Source organism: Notechis scutatus, chromosome 4, assembly GCF_049901735.1.
Source record: "Notechis scutatus isolate UNSWTSFEM ecotype Mainland chromosome 4, rNotScu1.2, whole genome shotgun sequence".
NCBI lineage: Eukaryota > Metazoa > Chordata > Lepidosauria > Squamata > Elapidae > Notechis > Notechis scutatus.
Window position 1 is genome coordinate 29,493,810 of NC_142012.1, and position 24,631 is coordinate 29,518,440.

Genomic DNA, 24,631 nt, shown 5'->3' on the forward strand with positions numbered 1-24,631 from the left:
ATAAATGTGAAATGCAAATTGTAAACATGAATAATAAAATAAGTAACTATTATCTGAAATGTGACTTTTCATAGGATATTTTGCAATGATTTTAAATGGCAGTAGTTTACTAGAAAATATGAATTAAGCTGAGTATTATACATGAAATAGCAAGAGTATTATTGATGTTTCTTTCATTCTTTTAGGCAGCTGCTATATTTAACTCAGCCTTTGGAAGTTTTTTGGTAAGTAATATTACCTTCCAATATTGTTTCAAAGTCTTCCTGTACATTTTTAATAGTTACTGAATATTGAGTTAAGTTTCCTTTATCATATATCATGCTTCTCTTTTAAATACATAAGCTTACATTTCTTTCCAGTATCTACTGCTTTCCAGAAAATTAGTACGTGAATAATATTTGATCAATATAATTTAATGATGCTTAAGTACACGTTAATAGTCTTCTTAATGAGGAGACAATCCATTACTATTCAGACATTTGGGAGGCTAGTGTCAATATATTGATTTTCTAATGAGGTTTATCACACAGTCATTATTTTCTATTAAGATGCCATGGTTTTTCAAGGGAACATGGCTCAGATGAGAGAAGCAATGCTAATTCACTGGGTGATAAGTCACATGATTAGCATATTTTGCTGCCAGAGAACAAGCTTATTCTATGTCCCAAGGGAAACTGACGGAAGGAGTAAAAATAACTGGGCCATTCGAAATATAATTTCTGAGTGTACATTTTAGCATCCTCAAGCACAATATACTGTAAAACATACAGAAAAGGAATTTCAGTAATAATTTCCCTTATTTTGTGCGTTATACAAATCAAATAATTGAGCATATTTTTACATGAATTTACAATATATTTTTATAACCTAAATTGTTTATCTCCGCTATGTCCAAATCTTTTTTTATTAAGGATATTAGTAAATACATAATATAAAGATGCATGAAAATACTCTTTATAGATCATGAATGCTTACCAATAGATTAAAAGAAATGTTACACAAGATGGATAATCAGAGATGCACGTGCATTAAGATGTGTTCTTGATGTTAAAATTTTAACTCAAAATATCTGGCATTTTAAAATTGTTCTCATTTTCTTTAGGATGTAAATTAACTTGCATACATAAACTTGCTAGTTTTCTGTTCATCAAAGGCTGGTTTGCAGGTATATCATGTGTAGAAAAGAACTATTTCCAGGACTGGAAAGATGAAGCAGTAGCAATTACTGTGAAAATCTGAATCCATGCTTTAGGAATAATGTAGTATCAATGGCTGAACGTGAAGGGTCAAGATACCTTACAAGACCCCTTCCTGAGTTTCTTGCTGTATATCGTGTTGGAGGAAATATCCATCTGGTTCAGTTCCAAGTAGGGAGAAAAACAATGGAAACATGGAGGCTGTTTGGAATGAGGGTTTATTGATGAACACATGGGTTTGACGTCCTGGTGCAGCTGAGCACATGGAGTGGAGAGTGAGAGGTATTTATACCCTCTCTTGGTCCTTGTCCTTGAGCTTCCTGTTCCTGTGGCTGGGGCAAGTATTCTATTGTTTGCTGTCAAACTTTCATGGGGCTATGCTATGTTTGACTTGAAGTCAAGTTTGGTTGAAGTGTGTTGATGCAATGAAGGTGCTGAGGGCTGATCCTATCTTTGTTCAGGCCTGCCAGGAGTAATGGATTACCAAATCTGCATTTATAAAGGCTGGCCTCAGTATCTGCTTGGGGGCAGGGAGCTGAGGCTCTGAGTTTCTGTCTTTAGAAGCAGTGGCCCCCAACCTTTTTTGTGCCACGGCCCCGTACCGGCATCACAAAATGATCCGCGGCCCGGTACCAGCATCAGCACGCATGGCAAGGCGAGCCGAGCGACCGGCCAGCCAACCGTCCCCCGCTTCTCCCCGCCACCTTCAACTCCTCCTTTGTACCTTTGTCGATGGGCTTCGGGACGGCTTCGGGATGGTCGCTCGGCTCGCCTTGCCTTGGGTGCTGAAAGAATCCTCACGCCTTAGTTTTGTTCGAAGCCGCCCCCCCCCCCTTTGATGAAACTAAGGCGCGAGGATTCCTTCAGGACCCGAACGCCGCTTTCCAACCGGAAAAGCTCACCGGAAGCACTTTCTCATCAAAACAAGATGGAGGCGCCCAGCAAACCGGCGGCACAGTAGAAAATGTTCCACGGACCGGTACCGGTCCAGGGCCCGGTGGTTAGGGACCCCTGTTTAGAAGCATGTTTCTCCTTTATGGAAATATAATATTCTGCCTTTTTAAATATTTCTCAAAATATTTCATTCTTCTAGGATGTGAAGTAAGACTGCTCCTGAAAGATTTTTCAAAGATTATGCTTAGAGGTTCTGCTATGGCAGTGGATAGCTTTTTAAAGAAGTAGGCACATATTCCGTCCGGTCCAATAGATAGAGATGGTTTTAGATTGCGTAGTGCTTTTTCAACATTGTCTTCTGTAAAATCGATATGTATTAGATCATTGTAGTTGTCTGTGGTTCGACTAGGAAATACTGGGCATGATCCATTGCTGTTTAGAAATACTGAGCCAAAGAATGTGTTATAGATGTTGGCTTTAATGGTGTCGTCATTGCAGTCTTTACCATTAGGTCCTATCAGGGGTGGGATGGACCTTCAGTCTTTTAGTTTGTTGTTTACAAAATTGTAAAAAGTGTGGGTGGAATTGGTGAGTAGAAGGTTTTCCTCTTGTTTAATGTGATAATTGGTGCATTCAGTCTTTATCTGGTGGCATAAATTTTTGTATTGGCTTTTGAAGTTGGCAACGTGACCAGATTTGTTTTTCTGCCAGAGTGATCTCTTTTTGGATTGAAGTTCCTTTATTGTTATGGGTAATCTGTTTTTTTTCCGGGGGGTTGTTGTTGGTACATATAGTTTGATGACTCTTTTGACTTCAAGTAAAAATATGTTGTAATGGTCTTCAACAGTATTGCATCCAGTGAATAGAGATTGCCTATCAAGGGATGAGAGATCGTTGTCTATAAGATCATAGTTGCCTTTTTAAAGTTATAATTGGGGATTACATCATTGTGATGATTTTTGTGTGGGCGTATGTTGAGACAAAAGTCAATCATATTGTGGTCACTGTTGGAAAAGGGTTCTTTAGTTTGTATTCTGTAAATTAAATTCAAACTATTGCAGAAGATGAGATCAAGGCAGTTGTCAAGTCTAGTATTGTTGGTTACTAGTTGTTCCAGTCCCAGATTTGTAACAGCATTGTAGAAGGTTGCATGTATAGGTTCAGTTGTACATTCGTTTAAGGTCCAGTTAATATGAGGTAGATTGAAGTCACCGAGAAAGATAAAAGTGTGTGGGCATAGTAAGAATCGAAATGTGATATTTAAGGATAGTTCACAGATGATGGTCTCAGGAAGAGCAAGCTCCTGGGTAACTTGGATGTTTTTGAGATGTAAGGACTTTTTATAGAAGATAGCACCTCCTCTACGAATTTCATGATCTGATCGGTAAACATGATAGTCTCTTACTGTGGTAATGGAGTCAGGGAGAGATGCGTTGAGCCATGTTTCACAGGACAAATATGATGTCGAATTTAGCCATATTTAGTAAGAGGAGAAATTCAAGTATTTTATTCACGAGGCTTCTTTCATTGAGTAGCTTGCATTTAAGGCCAGCAGTAATTGGAATTGAGGTAGTTAGGGGCGTGCATGCCTAATCTTGGGTGATGGTGGATTGGTTGAGGTAGGGTTGTGGTTGAAGGTAAAAGCTGAGTTGCGGGTTGTGTGACTTACTTTTGATACAGTCAGCATGGTAGTCAATGTACAGGTCCTTCTCTCCATTGTCTAGACGTTTTTTAGTTGGGTGGTTGGGAGGTTTGTCCACATGGTAGTAACACTTCTTAGAGTTAAGACATAGAGTTAAGTAGCCTAGACTACTGCTATGCATTCTTCATGGGCTGCCTTTAGAGGTCATCAAGAAACTGTATTTAATTTAAAAGGCAATAGCCTTCATCTTAGCAAATGAAATCCATCACAATTGCATCATAGCAGGGGGGAGCCCAGCTGTTCTTACCCTTGGATTTCTGAATGGAATTCAAGATACTGGTTTTAACTTTAAAGCCCCAAATGGTTTTAATTCTAGATGCCAAGTTCATCTTCTCCTTGTAGAATTAAGCATGCAGAGGACAGTTTTAAAAAAAGATAACAGACCCTTGCAGTTTTTCTCTTGTGGCACTTGTATTTTGGAACAATCTCCTTCTTGAGATCAAACTGTAGCTTTTGGAAGTTAATAAAAACTTAGCTCTTGAGGGTACTTGGTAAATATTAATTAGTAATATCTGCCTTTATAAATTGTATGGATCCGTAGTGTGAATGTTCTACTTTTCTAATTTATTTTAATTTTGTTATTATTTTGAATTACTTGAAACTAGGATAGTATGTAAAATGTATACTGCACATTCATCAATTGCATATATAAGTTGCACACTACTATTAGTTAATAACAGTAATTTGGAAAACTGATACAAGAAGTTATTTTGTTGGCTATGAAGGTTAAGTCTTTAAGTAAATATAAATCTTTATCTTCCAATACTTCATTAACCTTTCAAGCATTCTGATTTATTGTTACTGAATTGTAGTCTAAACCTACAATTTGCCTGCTCATCTGAGAAGATGATTATTTGCCCTCTTCCAGTAGAAAAAAATAGAATATGATTATACATGTGTATGAATTAAATCTTATGTATGATTGCCAGGTTAATTGTTACAGAAAAATTCTGATAACTGAATTCTGTATATTTACTACAGCTCTATAATATGTTTTGGTTCCATGGAACATTAATGTTCAAATACCTACTTAGCATCCAAGTCAGCGGCCATAAAGTTACCTATAATTTAGTCAGCCCACAATCTTAACAACATGGTCAAAATCTGCCATATTTCTAACCTGTTAGACACCAACCAGTGAGGATAGTTTTTGAATTGCTAGCCAGTACCTTTTCCATATATAGTTTCTGTACTTTTAACCAGGGGTGGGATTCAACTTTCTTAACAACCAGTTCTGTGGGCATGGCCTAATTTGCGGGTGTGGCTTGGTGGTCATGTGACTGGGTGGCTGTGGCTTGCTACCTGGGCATGGCTTGGTGGTCACGTGACTGGCTGAGCATGACTTGTATGTAAATATTGTAAATATTTATGTAAATATTGAATTTTTTTAATAAAAAATAGCAACTTTTACCCAAAATCAGTCAAAGCAGGCAGGCAGATTGAGTTGCTCACAGAATCAGAGATTCATTCAGAGATCTACCATTCTGCAATCTGCTACCTGAGTGCACTGAAAAATAGAAGCTAGGAGGTTCAGCTCTGCTTTTAGATTAGTTAAAAAGCAAGAAATCCAACGATTGCTTTCTAACTAATCTAAATCTCCAGCACAGCTGATAATTGGAACAGCTGATGGTCGGTGGAAAAAAAAGGAAAAATAGCAATTTAGCAAAAATTAGGCTAATGCAGGCATGTTGGATGGTGGGCATGCCAGGTAAGGAGTGAGTGGGCAGGGAGGGGAGGGGCCAGCCAGTGGTGCAATTTGTCGGTTCTCTGAACTGGGCAGAATCATAACAACCAGTTCTATAGACCAGGTAGAATCCACCCCTGCTTTTAACGAAACAAAGCCAAATAATTAAGATTCTGTTTCATCCATAGATTACATAATTGATCCCCCCCCCTTTTTTACCTTTCTTACTCTTAAGCCATTGATTTCTTTCTACCCTTTCTTTCTATAACTACCCTATAGTTCAGGCATCCACTGTTTGTACAAGTTGTACAAGCTTATCCCAAAGCTGCAAGATTATTTAGATTTTTAAAACTGTACCTTTTAATTTGTTCATGCCACACTTCTTACTTCCTAGTCTGAATTTTCAGAACCAACATTCTCTCAATCTATCTTTTAAAACTCTTGCTTAGTCCCACCCACGCTTAAAGAAATCATTATTTGCATTAGAAACCACATTAAATGTAAAATCTGAGACTAGGTAAATTCCTAGTGGAAGAAAATGCACAGGAAGAGGATGGAACGATTGAAATTGTAAACTAAGTAGGTGAGATAGGTTTACTATACCAAAGAGGTGATAAAGAGTTGAATAGAAATATTGTGAGATGGTAAGGAAAGGAGCCTCCAGAATCACGAACAAAAGTACCAAGATTTTTTAAAAATAAAGTTGAAGTGATTCAGACTAGCTGAAAGTTTGTTGGAACCTGTTGGAGTTGAATATAAGGTCCTGTAGGTTTTTGAATATGAGAGTAATAGCATAAAAATAAAAGTCAATAGAAAAATACTAAGGCTTTAGAAAATATTGTAAAACTATAGAAAGGTTTAGGATAGATGCTAAATGTTAGGGTGAATTACAGTAGGTGTATAGATATGAAGTAAAATGTAAATAAAATAAATAAAAAGGAAATCTGGATGTCCATGTCTCTTGGTTTATTTCAGAAATTTTCTGACATCAAAACATTAATTACTGCCTTAATTGTGTACAACATGAGGGGAGAGAACATAGTAGAAATCAACGAAGGCTATCACAAAGAAAGAATAGATGGACACATTTGGTTCAGATTTCTTTTACCGCTTACATACTGCTTTCAACAAAAGGGAAATTGTTCCCCATCTAGAATATAGAATATTGAAAACCAGTTAAATTGAATTTGATTATTTGTAAAAGGGAGTAGGGAATCTAGGGTTTTCTAAATCTTGGATCCAATCTTGTATCAATTTAATCAGGTATGGTGGAAATTGTAAGCTCAACAACTTATGAGACAAATGGGTTGCATCTCCTTATAGAAACATAATTTCAGGTAATTTTTAAATTATGAAGTCAGAGGATAAAGAAGGCTAAAACTGAAATCAGAGTGGTAGATATAGTTGAAGTACAGTTTTGTGAGGCAAATTGCTGTGGTAGTTTGAGAGTCCTGGATATATACGTGTGGATTAACTTAGAAAAGAATACATATTCTCTTGGTATTCAAATGTACTGTATTAGCATTTGATAGACTGCATTTATGGGCAATGACTGGTTTAAAAGCTTCAAACTAATGTTAGCTTGGAAATGAATTCCTGTAATACTGCAGGCAGATATATGTGCATTTATAACTTATGTAATAACATAATAGGTCTAATTAAAACATACGCTTTTAAAGAATTAATTGTAACAGAAAACTTTTTTTCTCTAGCTAGACTGGTAATAAGTAATGATAGATGAATTCAATTTACATATATTCAGAGAATATTTTATACCACAGAGAATTTTTCTAAGTTAAGAAGTTAATATCATTATCTCCTCCTCTCATTTAAAAGTTGGATTTAGAATAATTGTAGAACATAAGTGATTTGGGTTTCTCTCAAGAGAATAACTTAATAAAGTATGCTAACATTTTAGTAATTCATTCAGAGTATTTGATTATTATTAGTAATAATTGTGGTTCAAAGATACCAGTTCTGTTATGAAGTAACCCCATCACATAGAGTGGAATTTACTTTTGAGTAAATTTGTATCTGATTGTATCAGGATCAGTAGCATACATTAGTCCTAGGCTATATTTATATCCTTATATAATTTGATTTTCTGCTTCATTTATATGATTATTTCCTTGCAATATTAATGTGCTCATAGTAATCTGTAAAAATGAGAATAGGTTATTTTCCTGCCTAGTTATCACTGATTGATATAAAGGTAATTCAAGCAAGTTGGGCAGCCTTTTAAAAATCCTCATTTCCCTCCCTTTTCTTCCATTTAATCTAAAATCTTCTATCCTGCTAACCATTTTATTGTACCTCCTGCTAAGCATTTTGGACCTTGAAATAAAATATTATCTGATGCTGTTTTTACTATATGCTACTTGTGCAATCACAATGAATATTTTAGCAATTTTATTGTAATCTGATTTTTGAGAGCTTGCCGATGACAATAAATGACAGCCTTGTGAATATGTCCATAAAAGATGCTAATTTTAAAAAATGCCACTTTACTGATGGTTACAACATAGGAGGCAGCGGGTGGGGGGAGAGCCCTTAATTTTTGTGCTTTATGTTGAAGCAAAGATTTCTTCTAACCAGCCGGATGGAGTTTCTGTGGTATATTGCTCCATTCACCTGCCGGTCTGTTCACTTAACTGAATAAAATTCCAGTTTTTACCTGGAGAGCTCTCTCCTGTCTCCTAAATTTCATTTTTATTTTAAGGTTGAAAAAGTCACTGAAGTATTAAATAAATTGCAGTGTTATACTACTTCTCTCTTCCCTTTTTTATAATGAGCCTATTATACTGAAATGCTAATAGCTTGATTCTAAAAAACAAAACAAAACCTTCTGCAAATGGTGATGGTGTCTGTTTTTCAAGCACATTAAAAGAATTTATTCGAGTTGTGGAATATTCTTAAATTAAAAGGTCTTTGAAAAATTCAGTGGCTAGATTTTTGAACAAAAATTTGAATCATTCTTGGAGTTTTTGATGCTAAGGTTAGCTCAACTCTTTACAACTCCATGTTATTTTCATTTACAGATGTGGCTGCCATTATCTTTTCCCCAGATATTTCTTTAAGTTTCCAGTCTAGCCTATATAGCGCCATCATTCCCTAGAGATCATTTGTCCAAGAACTAGCCAGACCCAGACCGCAGAGATCAGCACAAGGAAGCTAGATGACACTATTCATGAAAGTGTCTCAATATATGCTATTTCAATTCTGCATCGGAATCCTTTCATATCTTGGATGCTGATAAATAAATCTCTGTTTAAAATTTTGCATCAGTCGAAGTGTAACGGTTGTTTAGGAAATACAATATCTATAAAACAATTCTTAACCGTTTTTTTGTGAAGCTGTTCATATTCTATGGGAATAAGGCTAGATGTCATTGTATTTAAACTTTTAAATTTCTCATAATGATACATAACATTAATCCTTTAAACTTCTCCTCCAGTTCTTACAAAAATATCCTGCTAATAAAAAAATATGGAATTCTTATCTATTCAGGTTTAGTAGGCAAAATGTTTTATACAGCCTGACAGGACTTGTGTAAATGCATTAAGTCTTATGTCCATTTTTCTTCCAAATTTGTGACACAGATTTAATTATGGGAATGACCAACAACTTACAAATCTAATTTTCATAAGCTGAGCCAACTCTTTTATTTTTTAATAACGATGGATTTTTAGCAATGATTTCATTATTAAAGAAATTGCATTGTGTGGAATTAACCAATTGACTGCCATTTCATTTTATTATATTGCCCCAAATTCTACTATGCCTTTTTCTACTAATTATTTCAACATTTATAAAAAAATGAAAAGTAAAAGTGGGAAACTACATATTCATGCATTTTTAGAACACTTTTTTGGGAAAAAAAGGAAAGGAGAACATTAAGGGATATTAACACGCCAAATTTACTTGTTTCAATTTAGTTACCTTAATGATATAAAAACCTAATAAATTATACATTGGCATGTCCACAAGATTTAATTATTGCTGGTGTGTGTGTGTGTGTGTTGTGTGTAAATCCTTATTCCTCCTACTTGCCCACCACAACAACCTTGTGAAGTGAGTTGGGCTGAGTGAGAGAGTGGCTCGTCTAAACTCAGCAAGCCAGTTTTTCATATCTAAGGCAGGATTAGAATTTACAGTTTCGTGGTTTGTAATCTAGTACATTAACCATTTTATTTTAGTTGGAAATTGCACAACACTAACACAATTCACAATTTAAATGATTAATTTATGTTTGATGAGAGTTTTTTTTAAAAGGCTGTTTCTTTGGATAAATATTTTTATGAAAATTACCATGTTTCTCCAACAATACGCCCCCCCAATAGGAAGACCCAGCATGTTTTCTAGGCATAAAATAAAATTAAGCCCCTCCCCCCAAATTTAGGCCTAGTTTAAAACATGCAAAATTGGGGGGGGAGGCGGGGGCGGAACATGCCGTTAGGAGTGCCCCGCGGGCAGCTACACCTCACCATCAGCCGCTCCTAACACCATGGTGGAGCACGGAGGGCTCCCTTACCCCTCCCTTACCCAGGTCAGCAGGCGGGCGGCGTCGGCGTGGATGTCCGGCAGTGTTTCAGCCGCTTCTCAGGCCTCCGTAGCTTCCACGGTTCCCACCGGTGCTGGTGCCTCTCTCGCCAGCGCCGTCTCCAACAACAGCGTCTGAGTCACTCCTGCTTTTCCCCCGTCCCCGTAACAACAGGGAAAAAAAACATGTTGAGGTACCTGGGAGCGCCGTGCGCTGCGTTTTGGTTTAATCCTGAGCGGCTGGGTGGGCTTGAGAAGAGCCGAGTGAGCATCTCTGCTGCTGCTACCCTTGGTGCTACAGCCTCAGGCTCTGCAAGTTTGCAAAAGTCCCGGTGCGCAGCCCGTTCCTGCATTCCAAGCCCCCAGGCCAAGCTGTAGCTGTCCCTCTCTCGCCAGCGCCGTCTCCAATAACAGCGGCAGCAGTGGCGGGAACCGTGGAAGCGTTTCAGCCGTTTCTCAGGTGGGGGAGCCGCCTCCATAACTTCCGTAACTTACACAAATCTACTATTTTAACTTCGCTATCCATCAGGGAATATAGAATTGCCTTAGAAAAAAACAAAGATTTATTCATGCAGCATGTAATCAGTCTGTGGAATATGTGCCACATAGCACTATACTTGTTGCAACTGGTTTAGATAACTTCAAAGGGGACTAGACAAATTCCTAAAGGACTGTTTAATTAATGACTACTAGTCTTAACAATTGGGCACAATTTCTGGACATGGAGAGACCAGTTTCCAAATACTAGGTGCTCAAGAGCAACAGTATAAAAGAAAGCTTTCCTTCATCTCCTATTTATGGGCTTCTTAGATGCATCTGATGAGCCATTGTGAAAGATGGAATGCTGGCTCAATGGATCTAGGTCTGATCCAACAGAGTTGTATGCCTGACTCCTCATACTGTAAGTGTACAATAGTCCCACAAAAAATTGCTAGGATTAATTAACAATGGATGAAGAAATATAGCCATAAAGTTTGCTGATTTTTTTCTTGTCATTTTTTATATCAGCCAATGGGGAAGAAAAACCTCTTTCGTGCAAGATTATTTGTAACAACGTCCATCTCTCACTCTCAATGTCTCAGTGTTTGAACATTACTATAGCAACTAGTAATTGTATGTACTAATGAGCCATTGCTACGCTTACCATGTATTTGAAGTTTGCCTCCTTTTGACCTCCTGCCTATAAAACTGAAGCATGTGGTTAATGTGACCCATTAAGGTACACCCTGTTGTGCATTATTGCTTAATTGCACCATAGTTCATTGGCATGTTTTTATTCTGCATTTTTTTGACTATTTGTAAATGTGATACCAGTTTTCTTAAGGTTACATATTATTGGTCTTAGGATCAGAACATTAATGTTAGTCTTTTTAAGAACCATTTTAATAAAATGGGGTTTCTTATATGTGGGGAAAAACCTTTTCAGGGTACAATCAAAACAATTTATATGATTTGCTGCCACTATTAGGGTTTTTTTTACTGGACATTGAAGATGAAAGATTACAGATAACATGGCAATTCATGATTAATTAAACCATGTATTAGAAACGTAGATTCTGTTTATTGATTAAAGACTGTACAATTTTGAAATGAAAATGTCTTCTAAAGTGTACAGTTCATGTGATGTTTCAGATACTAAATTATTAATGTTATGAAAAATGCTTCAGAAAAATGGAAGACTGAAAAACCCTCCCTTTTTATTTGCATTTAATAACAGCAATCTTTCCCATCATTTGGTAGTATTTGCTTAAAGTGATCTGAGGCCTCTGCTTCAGTTTAGAATAGTCTAATTAAGTACATCTGTACAAGTACATTTATCTCCTTTAAAATTTCAGGACAGTTCTGAACAAATGGTATTGCACTTCTGTTTGGAAAAATATGTGCTTTTTAAATAAATATACAATTCAGAAAACCTATCGTACTATTAATTTTTAAATGTGTATAGCAGGGGTCCCCAAACTTGGCAACTTTAAGGCTTGTGGACTTAAACTTCCAGAATTTTCTCTCCAGCTATGCTGGCTGGAGAATTCTGGGAGTTGAACTCCACAAGTCTTAAAGTTGCCAAGTTTGGAGACCTCTGGTGTATAGCTTGAATATGGCTGTCATAAATGCTTATGCTCACTTGAAGAAATAAAAGTCATCTAGTTAAGGGCTCAGTCTTATTCCTTTCAGCAAAGCATGGGAAATGAAGAAACACTTTCAAAAGAACTAGTGAATGTAAGAATTATTTCTTCTTCCACTCTCAATTCTCAGTTGCCATATAAGTAAGGAAAGGAACATATTAAACTGTATGTATTCCAAAGTGAAGGATCTTTATTTTGCCCAATGAACTTCAGTAATAGCTGAATCTGTTGCCTGTATAGGTTCAGTTTCTTAGTTACCCGGCACAAGGGTTGTTCATGAACAAATGGAATATCACAAGTATATTGTTGAGAGGAATTTGAAACATTGATCCTACCTTTTAATACTGAAGTTTCATTACTATGGATTGTAGAAGTAAAGTACCAAATGGTTTAAGTTGTATTAAAAGGTAAAGGTTTCCCTTATCTAGTCATATTTGATTTTAGGGGACAGTGCTCGTCTCTGTTTCTCAGTCAAGGGAGCCAGTGTTGTCCAAAGACACTTCTGTGGTCATGTGGTCAGCATGACTATATGCTGAAGTGCACTGAATGCTGTTACCTTTCCATCGAAGTGGTCCCTGTTTATCTATTCGCCTTTGCATGCTTTTGAAATGCTGGGTTGGCAGGAGCTGGAGCAAATGTATGGAAAAATGTATGTCATGTCAACTGAATAACTCCTGTAAAGATTGTGTGTGTGTGTCTGTGTAATCTTGCAGTCCTTAGACTTTGAACAGCTATTTAAGAGAGAATGCTATCCCGGAAACAAACTTAAGTATAATTCTGTATCATTTTAGTAGCATGAGCAATATTAGTACATACCACACGCTTTGCAAATCCTAGGATTCAGAAGAGAATACTGAATCTGTATATAGCGATCTATCCAATAGCACTATAGATTTTTGCTGCTATTTAGCAATGAATGGGACATCTTTGAAAAAAAAAACAAGTATAAAAAACTATAGAAACTTTATACTATAAGTATTTTTTAAAAACCTAGGATAACAGTGCTGTATTAGGAGCAACAGGTTAACAAAAAGAATGAAGTACAACACAAACCTATAACCCTCATGAGTTAATCACATGGTATTCAGTGTGGTTAATGCTTTAGAAATAACAGCCTCAGATTTATTACTTGTTCTAATCAAGGTTTGTGATGTGGAATTTGTTTTTCTAGAATATTTTTAAAAACCATACAAACAGCTTTTAATAATGATATTTTGCAACATTTTGGAGTGATTTTTTTATTTTTAAGTGCTCTGTAATATTTGCATTACAAAACAAAGAAATGTCTTCCAGTTTTAAATGGCTATGTTTTGTTTGTGCCTGCTGACTTTTCAATTAATTTCACTTTTTTTTATAAGCTATTATGGTGTTTATGCTATATACTATTATAAACCATTACTGGGGTTATGCAATTGATTGCTAATGCTTTCTCTTCTCGTGGCATTTTGTGATGTTTATATAATCACAGAAATTGCTCATTTGTGAAAAAAGCATGATATATCTAGAGATAATAGTTCCTCCTCCTTTAAAACTGATTTAGATAGCAATAGGTGTTTAAAGCCTGGGATTTATTTATTTTTTAATGCTCAAGAGGTTTTATTGTGTAAACTACAAAAATATCTTAAAAACCATAAGTTAAGAAAGATAATGTTTTCCCTGTTTAATGATGAATGTAGCAATTGTGCACCTACGCTGGAATAGATCATATTGAACATCCTCTGAGCTCCGTTTGCAGACAAAGTTGTAGCTTCACCATGACAACATTCCCATAAGGTGCTGAATTATTAATGTTTTGGAATCTGCAAGATTCAGCAGATGATGTTCAGAATTATTGATGGCTAACTTCAATCCTTTTATTTTTGGAGATGGATAATAAAAATCAACAACCAACATGAAATTATAGAGGAACTTTAGGCCAATTTTAGGAATGGCTGATCAGCTTTTGCTTTAATATATGTAAATATAATAATGCTCATTCAAGGTGAAGGGGAGGAGGCTGATTTGGCACTAATTTATGAAGCCTTCTAGCATTCTCTCTACACTGCATCCTGTGAGAGTATAATACTCTAATTACACTTGCACCGTATAATGAGAGCTCTTAATAACTATTACTGATTATGGTTGGATTGTGCAGGGAATTTTTCTTCTCCCTTGATTATGATATATTGACTTTTACTGAAAAAGACTTTAGACTGTATGGGTGCAATTGTTATTTCTATACTAGGCTCCATTGGGAGCGTAGAGGGAGATACCTAGCAGGAAAGCTGGATGGACCAAAACCATTGTCCATATTTAAACCACCCTACTGTAACATGGGATGAAGGTCATGTTGGGAAGCTGATTGGTGAATTGGGTTCTTGATGTAAACAATTGGATTGACCCTCTTACTCAGAATATGCCACATTAAATGCCTAAATACTCATACACTTTGTCAGGGGTCCCCAAACTCCGGGCCGTGGCCCACTACCAGGCTGTGGTCTGTTCAGAATCGGCTACGAAAAGCAGCAAGTGGAGCGCATATGTGCAGCTCTATTTGTGCAAGCAGCAGGCACGCATATGCGCACCCACTACTCCCACATAGCCATACTCCCCCCCCCCCCATGTTCTGCAAAGCCAGAAAGGCTGGAGAGCACTGTCTTAAGTAGCTTAAAAATAAGGGTGTGATGCTAAATGTAACAATGGAAGTACAAAGCTAATGGGATAGAACATATAGGAAATGTGTTGTAACAAAAAAAAACCTAACAAAAAACCAAAGGTGAACAGAAAGGCATGCGTATGTATGTATGTATGTATGTATTAAATCTACATAGCCACTAATCTCAATATGTGCTTCTAGGCATCTCACAGACAATTAAAAAATAGCATAAAAAGCCAAATCAATAAAATAATTTAAGAACAGTGAAAAATGTTAAAAACTATATTAAAAACCCTCATACAATAAATGACATGGATGATTGAGAATATTCATAGATATTCATAGAATAAAATTCATGGCTAAGGTACTTTAGTACATTCTCTGCCTATCAATAATTGTCTAAAATGCTTTCTATGATATATTTAATCAAATATTATAGACATGAATACTAAAAGTGGTTAAGAAAAGAAAGTAAGTCAGGACAGCGGCACTTATGGAGAATGATTGGTGGAATGAGATGTTGGTTCTTCCCTTATGATCTTGTGTATTCCTGCATATAGCAAAAACAACTGCAGAATATGAGCCCTTGTGCTGAATTTGTTTTAAGGATTGACTACTGTAAACTATGCTTTTGCACTTCTCAACATTATGATTGTTGATTTTTTAATGCCTCTTCAAATTACTTAAAATCTATTGAATGCAAGCCTTACTATTCCAATAGCTAAAAACTTCAGGAGTCAAGGGAATTTGCCAATATTATTCTAATTAGCATTCATTTCTTTGCTTCTTCTAAAACACCTCTTTCTGTGTATAAAGCAATATAACTCATACACATTTTCATTGGAACAGAACAATTAAACCAGTTACAAACACTGTACTACTTTAGCAATATAATAACAGATTCAGGCTCTTATGGTAAGATAATAGGAGAAATAGCTAGGAAAAAGGATGTTATTCAGTTTCTAGTTTCCATGAACGAATAGGATCTAAGCAGCAAAAATAGTCTAATTCTTAGATGCTTTTGATAATGCAATTATGTAATTCTGAAGTAATAACATTTGCATTAATTTTAATTAAAGCAAGATAGTTTAATTAAACTGCCTTGTGGTACATCTATTCTACATCAAAATAGCTGTCCTTATATAGGATTTCAAATTTGGAAATCACATTCCCCTCTTTCTTTTTATGTTTATATCTGTATATCTGTAATCTATGATTATAGCCTCCCAGCATTAATTAGTATGTAACTAAGGTGAATTTCTTGATATTAAATCTAAACATTGCTTAGCAACAGTCTGAGCTTTGCCTTGGACAACAATATTAACAAGTGTTGTCTCCTGTGGGTAGTGATTGCATAACTATATTTCTTTACCTTTTGTGATGACCCGTAGTCTCTCAAAATAACCCAAAACCCAAAACATACATTAAAGTCCGGTAAGGCCTTCAACTGAAACTTCACTGTTTTATTAGGCACAGTTTAAAGTCACAAAAGTAAATAATGAGGCAAACAAAACCAAAGCAAACTGCATTGATGAGAGTTCCAAAGCAAGCCAAGATAACTAATCATAAACTCCAGGAAAATAACCGAGAAAAGTCCATGGGAAGAACGCCAGCAAAGATAAACCTCTTTCGAGGTAAACACTAAATTGACTCCTGCAAATTCTAACTGCGCAGTTGCAAACTTATATACACAGCTCCCCCCTGCAAGCCACGAGGAAGATCATGGTAATCTCCTCTTGAGTAGACGTCGCTTTTCCCTGATCCTCTCCTCCCTGCGTGACCTAGGATGGATAGGGGATGGGCCTGGATCCTCCTCTGACTGCTCAGTTGGCCTCTGCCCTTCCCCAGCCTCCTCCACCACCTCTGGAGCCACACTCCCGCTCCCTGTTGGCTGTTCCTCCTCTTCCTCAGAGTCAGTCTCCACCAGGGGCATGACACCTTTAGAGTAGGGCTATAGCAATAAAATCAAAGATAAATGGCAAGATGTTATTGCTAATCAATATGTAAGGGGTAAAAAAGGAAATAAAGCAAATGCTGATGCCTTGAAAGGTCATGGCAAAAGCCTGGGATTCTCATGAGAACAGAACTGGAAACTATTAAGAATAGATATATCATCTCAGAACAAACAGCAAGGTTTGACATATTCTTACTCTCCCACTGTAATAACAAATTTATCTACAGCACGGGTGTCAAACTCACCATGTCATGTTGCCGTCTGGTGACTTTTTGCAATGTTTTTCCATTCACGGAGCTGGGATGGGCATGGTCTGCGCATGGCACATCTGGCCTGTGGGCCGTCAGTTTAACACCCCTGATCTACAGTATAAGGTATGAGATTGCTGTGGTAAGAATAATATGTTGCTGGTTATACATTTCATGGTTCAAGGTTTTTTAGAGTAATCTATTAAAACAGACTGCCTGCCCCTAATGATCAAACTATTATATTCATATGGTCTAAAATATTAGTTCTATTATGTATGCTGCCATGGTTTATTGTCATACATTATTTCCTGCATTAGGTTTAAATTCTCCTCTGAGTCAAGCTTAACTCCTGGACAATACACGGCTATCTTCATGTTTTTTTATTGGCATTAACCTGTCACCAAAACAGGGCATGTTTTCAGGTACATGCACTGTCCCCACCCCCTGTCCCCTCCCAGTCCACATCTTTGGCATTTCAAAGCACTAACCTTACAAAAGTGTCAAAGTTGACTAATGTTTTATTTTGCGTTGATTTTCACATTTAAGTTTTAATCGTATGTTTCTCTTTAGTTTTTAACAGAATCCCCCCAAAAAACAGTGTTAGTGAGGGTTTTCCCAGTTTCCTTTTTCAGAGGAAAAAAGAGTTGAATGGTGCATACCCAAACTTCAGTTTCCAGCCTACAGCATGCATATAAACATAAATTTAAATACAGAGTTTTCTTGATGCATAGACACATACAGAAAAACTTCACATATGCCAAATATAAAACACATGTTTTTTTTAAAAAGTCAAGTGTTTCAGAATATATAAATAATTGATGTAATTGTGAAATCTGTAATTCAGATCATTTTTTGGAACAAGAATAAAAAAACTATCATCTCTGGTATGAAGTTGATCTCTTATTACATAATGTGAAGATTCTTTATATGTTGATATAAAGAAATACAATAAGTTCTTAGTACCACTTCACTAAAAATATTTCAAAGGGTGAGGGAAGATTCCATTCTATATTTATCAGTTGGCCCCTCTGCTGACCCCACTTTGGAAGTATCTAAATTATTCATGGCTGTCAATTCCATAAGGCAATGATTGCTTAATCTACAGGAAGTATCTCTTAAATCTAACCCAGTTTACATAGTTGAGATTAAATATATATCCATATGTAATCCACTCTTAGGTGATTTACTGGTAGGGCATTGAATCCTGACTACAGAATGATTTCTTCTATATTTGAAAACTTTTTAAATCATCTTTTAATGATAATTCGAATAGGTTGAGTAGTATTTTTAATGTGTTTTTGTTCTGTTCCTCATAGTGGAAGTGGCTCAATAGCAACAACAACAAGGTACCTGGCCTAGGAAAATTGCCATCTCATTGGCAACTAGCCTGAATTTTTCTGTCAATTTATACAAATTTCCTTAAACATAGAAAAATTGCCCCCCAAAATAAAGCATTTTCCCTAATTAAAAATTCTTCTCACTCATTCTGTTGTGAGTCATTTTTCTCAATGCAGTGGCATCTTCATAATTGGCTGGATCAGAGGATGAGTTTTCTTTCTCTATAAAGCTCACCAAGACTAACAGGAGCTAGGTGTTGTCTCCAAATCCATACTCCTGCCCTAAAAGGACTTTGAAATATGAGCTTGATATTTGCATTTTTGTTTCCCTGTTTTATTTTTAGTAGTATGGTATTGAAGAACACACATACACAAAACATTCAATATAATGCATGGTAAGTATGAGCAGTCATATTACTCTCATGATAAGTTGTCATTTTATATTAACTCATTATTTGATTTGCAAATAGGTTTCAGGAGATTATTTAACACAGCAATAAACTATAAACGAAACAATTCATGTGGTTAGTTTGATGGTTAATTTAGGACATGTTTTACAAAGAAATGCTTAGGTTATGTCAGTCTTAACAAATGATAACAAGCTGCTAAAACCAGCTTTATTACTCTGATGTCATCAGTACAAATCATTAAAGTAGGAAGGCGGCTAGGTAACCATAGTATTCATTTATTTTTGTTTTACTGCATTTTATACTGGAAGCTGTCCTGGCCATAAATGTAATGTTCCTCTCTTCCCTTCTGAAAACTATTATGTAACATTTATTTATGAAATGGGCATTTTCTTTAGTCATGATTATGTCCTGGACAGCTCCATGCTTCCATTCATTTCTTAGAATCTGAAGGGTTCTATTATTACAGTAGATGTAAAATTCTATTGAGTAATTTCGCTGTTTGTCTTCCTTTTATGGGGAGATGGAGAGTGCATCAACTGTAAAATGGAAAATATTCCACTATCAAATCTGTACTTAGAAGTGTATAGTTTGGTGAGGGTTTACGGCCATTTCTCAAGCTACGGGGGACTTTGATATCCCTTAGCCATCAGCCACACATATTGATTCATTACCTAATAGTGTACTTTGGTTTTTGTACAGCCTCCGAAAGAGTAGTGTCCATTATGATGCCATAACCTCCCATGTACTGGAACAATATGCAATAGAATGAGGAAATAGATCAGTGGAAAGCACTCAGTTATCTGCGGGGATGTAGGTATTTGTAAAATCTTACAAATAAAGGTTGATCACCCTGTATGTTAAAAAAAGAGAGACATATATCCATTTCTCCCTAGCATGTTCATGTCCTGTTCTCAAGTGGTAAGATAATAGTCACAATAACAATTCAGGCAAAATTTTGCAATGTCCAAAATAGGCGGATAATCAAAGCTACATTCTCCAGTGCAGAAATCCAAAGTCATGTAAACACCATTACAAGGATAAGTCTGGTAGAAATTTTTCATGAGGTATGGTGTGTTTCACCATGCAAGACTGAGTAATAGAGACTGCAGCACAAGTTTATTTTAAAAAATGAGAGCTTTTAAATTTCTATATTCAAGATCTTAATCTAATTCAGATTTTACATCTATAAAACCCGATATAGTCACAATTGTTATTCATGGATAGGGACTTCCAGCTCACTAAAGATCTCTTAACTTTGTAAAAAAAATAATTTTAAAAAAATATTATTAATCTGTTAGAGGATCCAGTTTGGTTTAGTGGTTGAGGCACTAGATAACCAGTAAACTATGCATTCAAGTCCTGCCTTAGGCATGAAAGTTGGCTTGGATGACTTTGGGCAGTCACTGTCTCAGTTCAAATCATTTTACGGGGTGGTGGTTGTGAGAAAATAGGAAGAGGAAAGAATATTATGTATGTTCACTACCTTGAGTTATTTACAAAGTAACAAAAACAGAATAAAAAAAAATAACCCGTCTTCTATGAAATTTTTTTCCTGTGGTGAGTCTGTTTTGTTTTGACTCTCTGGTTCTGGGTCGGTGATCTTAGGATTTTTACAGATCCTTGTAAGAAACTTTCAAGTATATTTTTAATCAATTTATATATTTCCCTTAATTTTTATTTTTGTTTATAAACACATCTGAAGCTGTTCATACATTTGGTATTATATTCCGTAGAGCATATGTATGCAGTTGTAATCTGTAACAATTAATAATCCTTTCTATAAGCAAGCCATTACGGTCTACTTCCCTGGGATGAAATATATGGAATTAGGACTCTGAAAGAACATCCTCCAAATGAGGGTAAAATAAGCTGATCAAAACCAAAAGTAGACCTATCACTGTTGTGATTAGCCAGCAGTAGGTGTGGACGGTAGAGGAGAGCGAGGACTCAGATGAGGGGCCAGGACCATTAGGGAGTGGACTGCTGCCTTCAGAGATTGTGGGGGCTGGCAGCAGTGATGAGGAGGTTCCCAAGGAGCCTGTGTCAAGTGCACGTGCACGCAGGATTGCTCGTAGGAGAGAGCAGTTACAGCAGCACGGGTGACTCGGGAATAAGGCTGCAAGGTAATTGCCCCTCCGTCAAGAGGATAAAAGCCAGGTTTGAAGAAGCATTCTTTGCAGAAGGCAAAGATGCTCTGAAACTCAGCCTCGTGGACATTATAGTTAGTATTTGAAAACTCTTGTAAACTATTTCTTATCTGTGGTTTTTGGAAGCCTTGAAAAACAACTTGGCACGGCTATTTCTTGTCAGAGCTAATTAGTTGGAGGCAGCCTTTTATCTGTGAAGAAACAGAATTCGTAGATGAAACCTTAAAAGGTGGGAGCTGCTGCCTTTGTCTGGTGTTGGCTCTCTTGGAACCAGGTTGGGTCAGAACAATCACCCTCTGTTTTTGTCTAGTATATATTTGTGTTAATAATTATGTAAACATTTCTAAGAATTTTCTAAATGCATATGGAAGCTATATTTTTAAATCTATTGTTTGTCCTGAGAAGCTAACTAGCTGAAGAAAAACCAGTACAAGTAATCCTTGACTTCATTTAGTGACTTTCATCTAGTTCATTTAGTGACCGTTCAAAGTTAAATCATCACTGAAAAAAGAGACTTATGACTGTTTTCACACTTATGACCACTGCAGCATCCCCATGGTCACATGATCAAAATTCAGACGCTTGGCAACTGACTCATATTTATGGCAGTTAAAGTGTCCTGGAGTTCAAGTGAACCTGGGGTCTTGTGATTACAAGCAAAATCAATGGGAAAACAAGTTTTTCTTAACAACTGTGTTCTAAATTTAACAACTGCAGTTATTCGCTTAACAACCGTGGCAAGAAAAATAGTAAAATGGGGCAAAACTCACTTAACAAATGTCTCACTTAACAACAGAAATTTTGGGCTCAATTGTGATAATAAGTTGAGGACTATCTGTATTTAAGATTTTCTAAGTGATTTTCTAATGTCATTTTTTGCTTAGGTGTTGATTAACATCAAAAAAAATTTTTTTAAAGAAATTTTAATTCCCTCCACCAAATCTATTCCAAACCCTAGTGATGTACATAGATATAATGCCATGTCTTGTCCATTGAGTTTCAATGGAGGAATCAGTTCTCTCTGTGTTAAACAAGCATATAAGAGGGACAGTAAGAATTGCTGGAATGGGAAACACCTCAACTAAAGTACTAATAAAATTGTAAATAACATTTATAGCTTTTTTCAGTTTCAGTTACTTTTATTGCCATTTTTTTTTCTGAGGAGGTAAACTTTGAATTTTGGAATATGTAATTTATTGATAATCTAATCATAACTCTGATATGACAGAACATTCTATGACAGCTATATTCAAAATGTGTACATACTATGAAGCAGAATAAGGTTTTTTTTAAAAAATCAGAAAAATATTTTATGTCTGCATATTTAAAGAATATTATAATCAAAGACTTAATATTAATAAATATGATAGTATATCATCATTGTCCCTTTTATCTTTATTATTATATATAATAATTTTGACTATATTTCAAGACATGTATTCAAAAATTAAAAAATATTATGCTTTTAATAATAGTATTTAATTTCAGGTTTAATTAAAATAGTTAAAATGTTGGAATTAAAGCACAAATATCTATTAAGCTAACCAGTGATGGAAATTCATCAATCCCAGCCAAGCATAACCTGCTATTTGCCATAACCTTTTAAGATCTGAACTAGGAATGTGCCTGTCTATCCATCTATATCAATAGGGATGCTTTTATTTCATATCTATATAATGTGTATTGTCCCACACTAATATTGATTGAAAGAACTCAGGCATAGCAGTGTCAGCTTTTATTCCTACAGGGAAACCACTCAGCTGAATAGCAAGCCACTTAGGGTCAAATCAGGATTCATCTTACTTTGTTGCTGTGTTATAAAGTATATAGAACAAATGCAGAAAAAAAAAGGAAAGGAAAGGAAAAAACAGTTGGAGCAATCCTTGCAAAGATTATCACTTTAAGGTTTCTTTAAATGCACATTGTCCTACTAACACAAATGATGAGATTAATCATAGTGTACACAAAAATAGTGAAATCTAAATAATCTAAACAATTTAAAGAAACAAGACCAATTTGAAGAAAATAGACAAAATACAATATGCAGCTACAAGTATATGTAAGCAACTAAACAGTATCCATAGCTTTAAAATTGAATACACAAATTCAAGGCAAATAAATACTGTAGTGCCAATTACTGTAGTTTTGAAACAGATTCTCAGAGAAGAACCTGTTCCTAAGTGCAAATAATTGGAAGTTATTTCCACTCTGTGGATAGAATGTAGATTTTTGTCTATGTATGTATTCTTAAAGTGAGATCAATCTGGATGTTGTGATATACTCCACTCATAGACATTCAGCTGAAGGGAATTCATTTTCTTCATAAAGGGCATTTAAAACTAAGCATAAGATATAAAAATAGAAAAAAGAGTGAAAAATGTTTTACAGTGTACTATTAAATACATCCAAGAGTAGATCTTCAAATTATATTTGCAAGTGGAGATTTGAAATGAAACTACAGAATTCAATTTTACACAGACTCTTGGAATCTAACTACTTTATGAATTCATAAAAGTATTAAAATTTTGTTTGAGAAAGAAGAGAGAGAAGCTTGTTATGCTATTATCACGATGGTCATCAGGTATGTCTATTATTGGTTGGGATGGGTGGAAAAACTGAATTTGTCAGTTGCATTATGCCACTGAAAACTAATTACAGATTTGTAATAAGTAACAACTGTTCTCTCTTAATTGGCCTTTATCTCTTCTATAATATGAAAAAAAAATATTATGGGATCTGCTTTCTCTAATAATGGATTCAAAAAGGACAACATTTTAAAAAATAGATTAGGCCTCAGAATTAAGTAAGTGCTAGTGACAATTACTTCCATTAAATGAATATATTTTCCAGATAAAATTAAAATCAGTCAGGAAAATGAAGCCCTACCACCACCAGATGGATTCTTTCTTAAATAATGAAGCTAAAAATGCAGGAATCCTTCAGGCTCAGAACCATTAGTGAGATAGTGACAAGGTACCAATACAGATATTTAGCCTTGTGTTCCTAACTCTAAAATGCAGGGCAGATAGGTGAGATGGGCAGGGTAGAAATGTGATGAAAGAAAGAAGAAATAATAAATGAATGATTGAATAACAATATTTACCATATTAAAATTAAAATTTTCACATTCACTGCCTCTGTCACTTTTCATGATTGCTTGATAGAATTTTAATATATTATATTATTTTTCAACAAATAATGTCCACAGACCCCAAGATAGTCTTGGGGTAGCCCAAGCGTCTTCGGACCACCCTTTAAGAAACACTGTTCCAGCAGATGGGATGTGAATGGGCTGTAAATATGGCTCATTACTTGTCAAAATCAGGACATTACTTCTTCAAAGCAGAATAACAAAAATACTAACATTTTGCTTTATTCAGGATTTTTTTAAATCTATATATTACTTCATCCAGTACTATAATGCTGATCAGCAAGGATGGCCTTATCTTAGAACGATAACCCATATGTGATATAATATTTTCATTTTTAATACAATAGGGGAAAAATAAGGAAGCCAAAACATAAAGCAGTCATAGTTTAATAGACATAAATGGACAGTGGCAATTAACTTGTCCATCCTCAAAGAAGCAGCTCTTACAATCAACCTAGCTAAACATAGGAAGGAGGAAGACAATGTTACCTCTGTTTCTTGGCAAATCTCAGTCTTGGCTGCTTTAGAGTCCACATACCTTGCTACTTGAAGAAAATATATTTTGAAACAACAAACAAGAAACACATCCTATAATTGGAAGGACATACTGT

General features: G+C 35.6%; 1 protein-coding gene across 2 annotated transcripts in view; it reads left to right on the forward strand.

Annotated features, from left to right (window-relative positions):
* SLC10A7 (solute carrier family 10 member 7) overlaps window positions 1-24,631 on the forward strand; it is a 145,203-nt gene that overhangs the window by 52,672 nt on the left and 67,900 nt on the right. For both annotated transcript variants that reach the window (XM_026668776.2, XM_087963064.1), the window contains exon 5: window positions 186-224. In XM_026668776.2, the coding sequence (XP_026524561.1) occupies window positions 186-224 (39 nt within the window). The remainder of the gene's footprint in view (window positions 1-185; window positions 225-24,631) is intronic.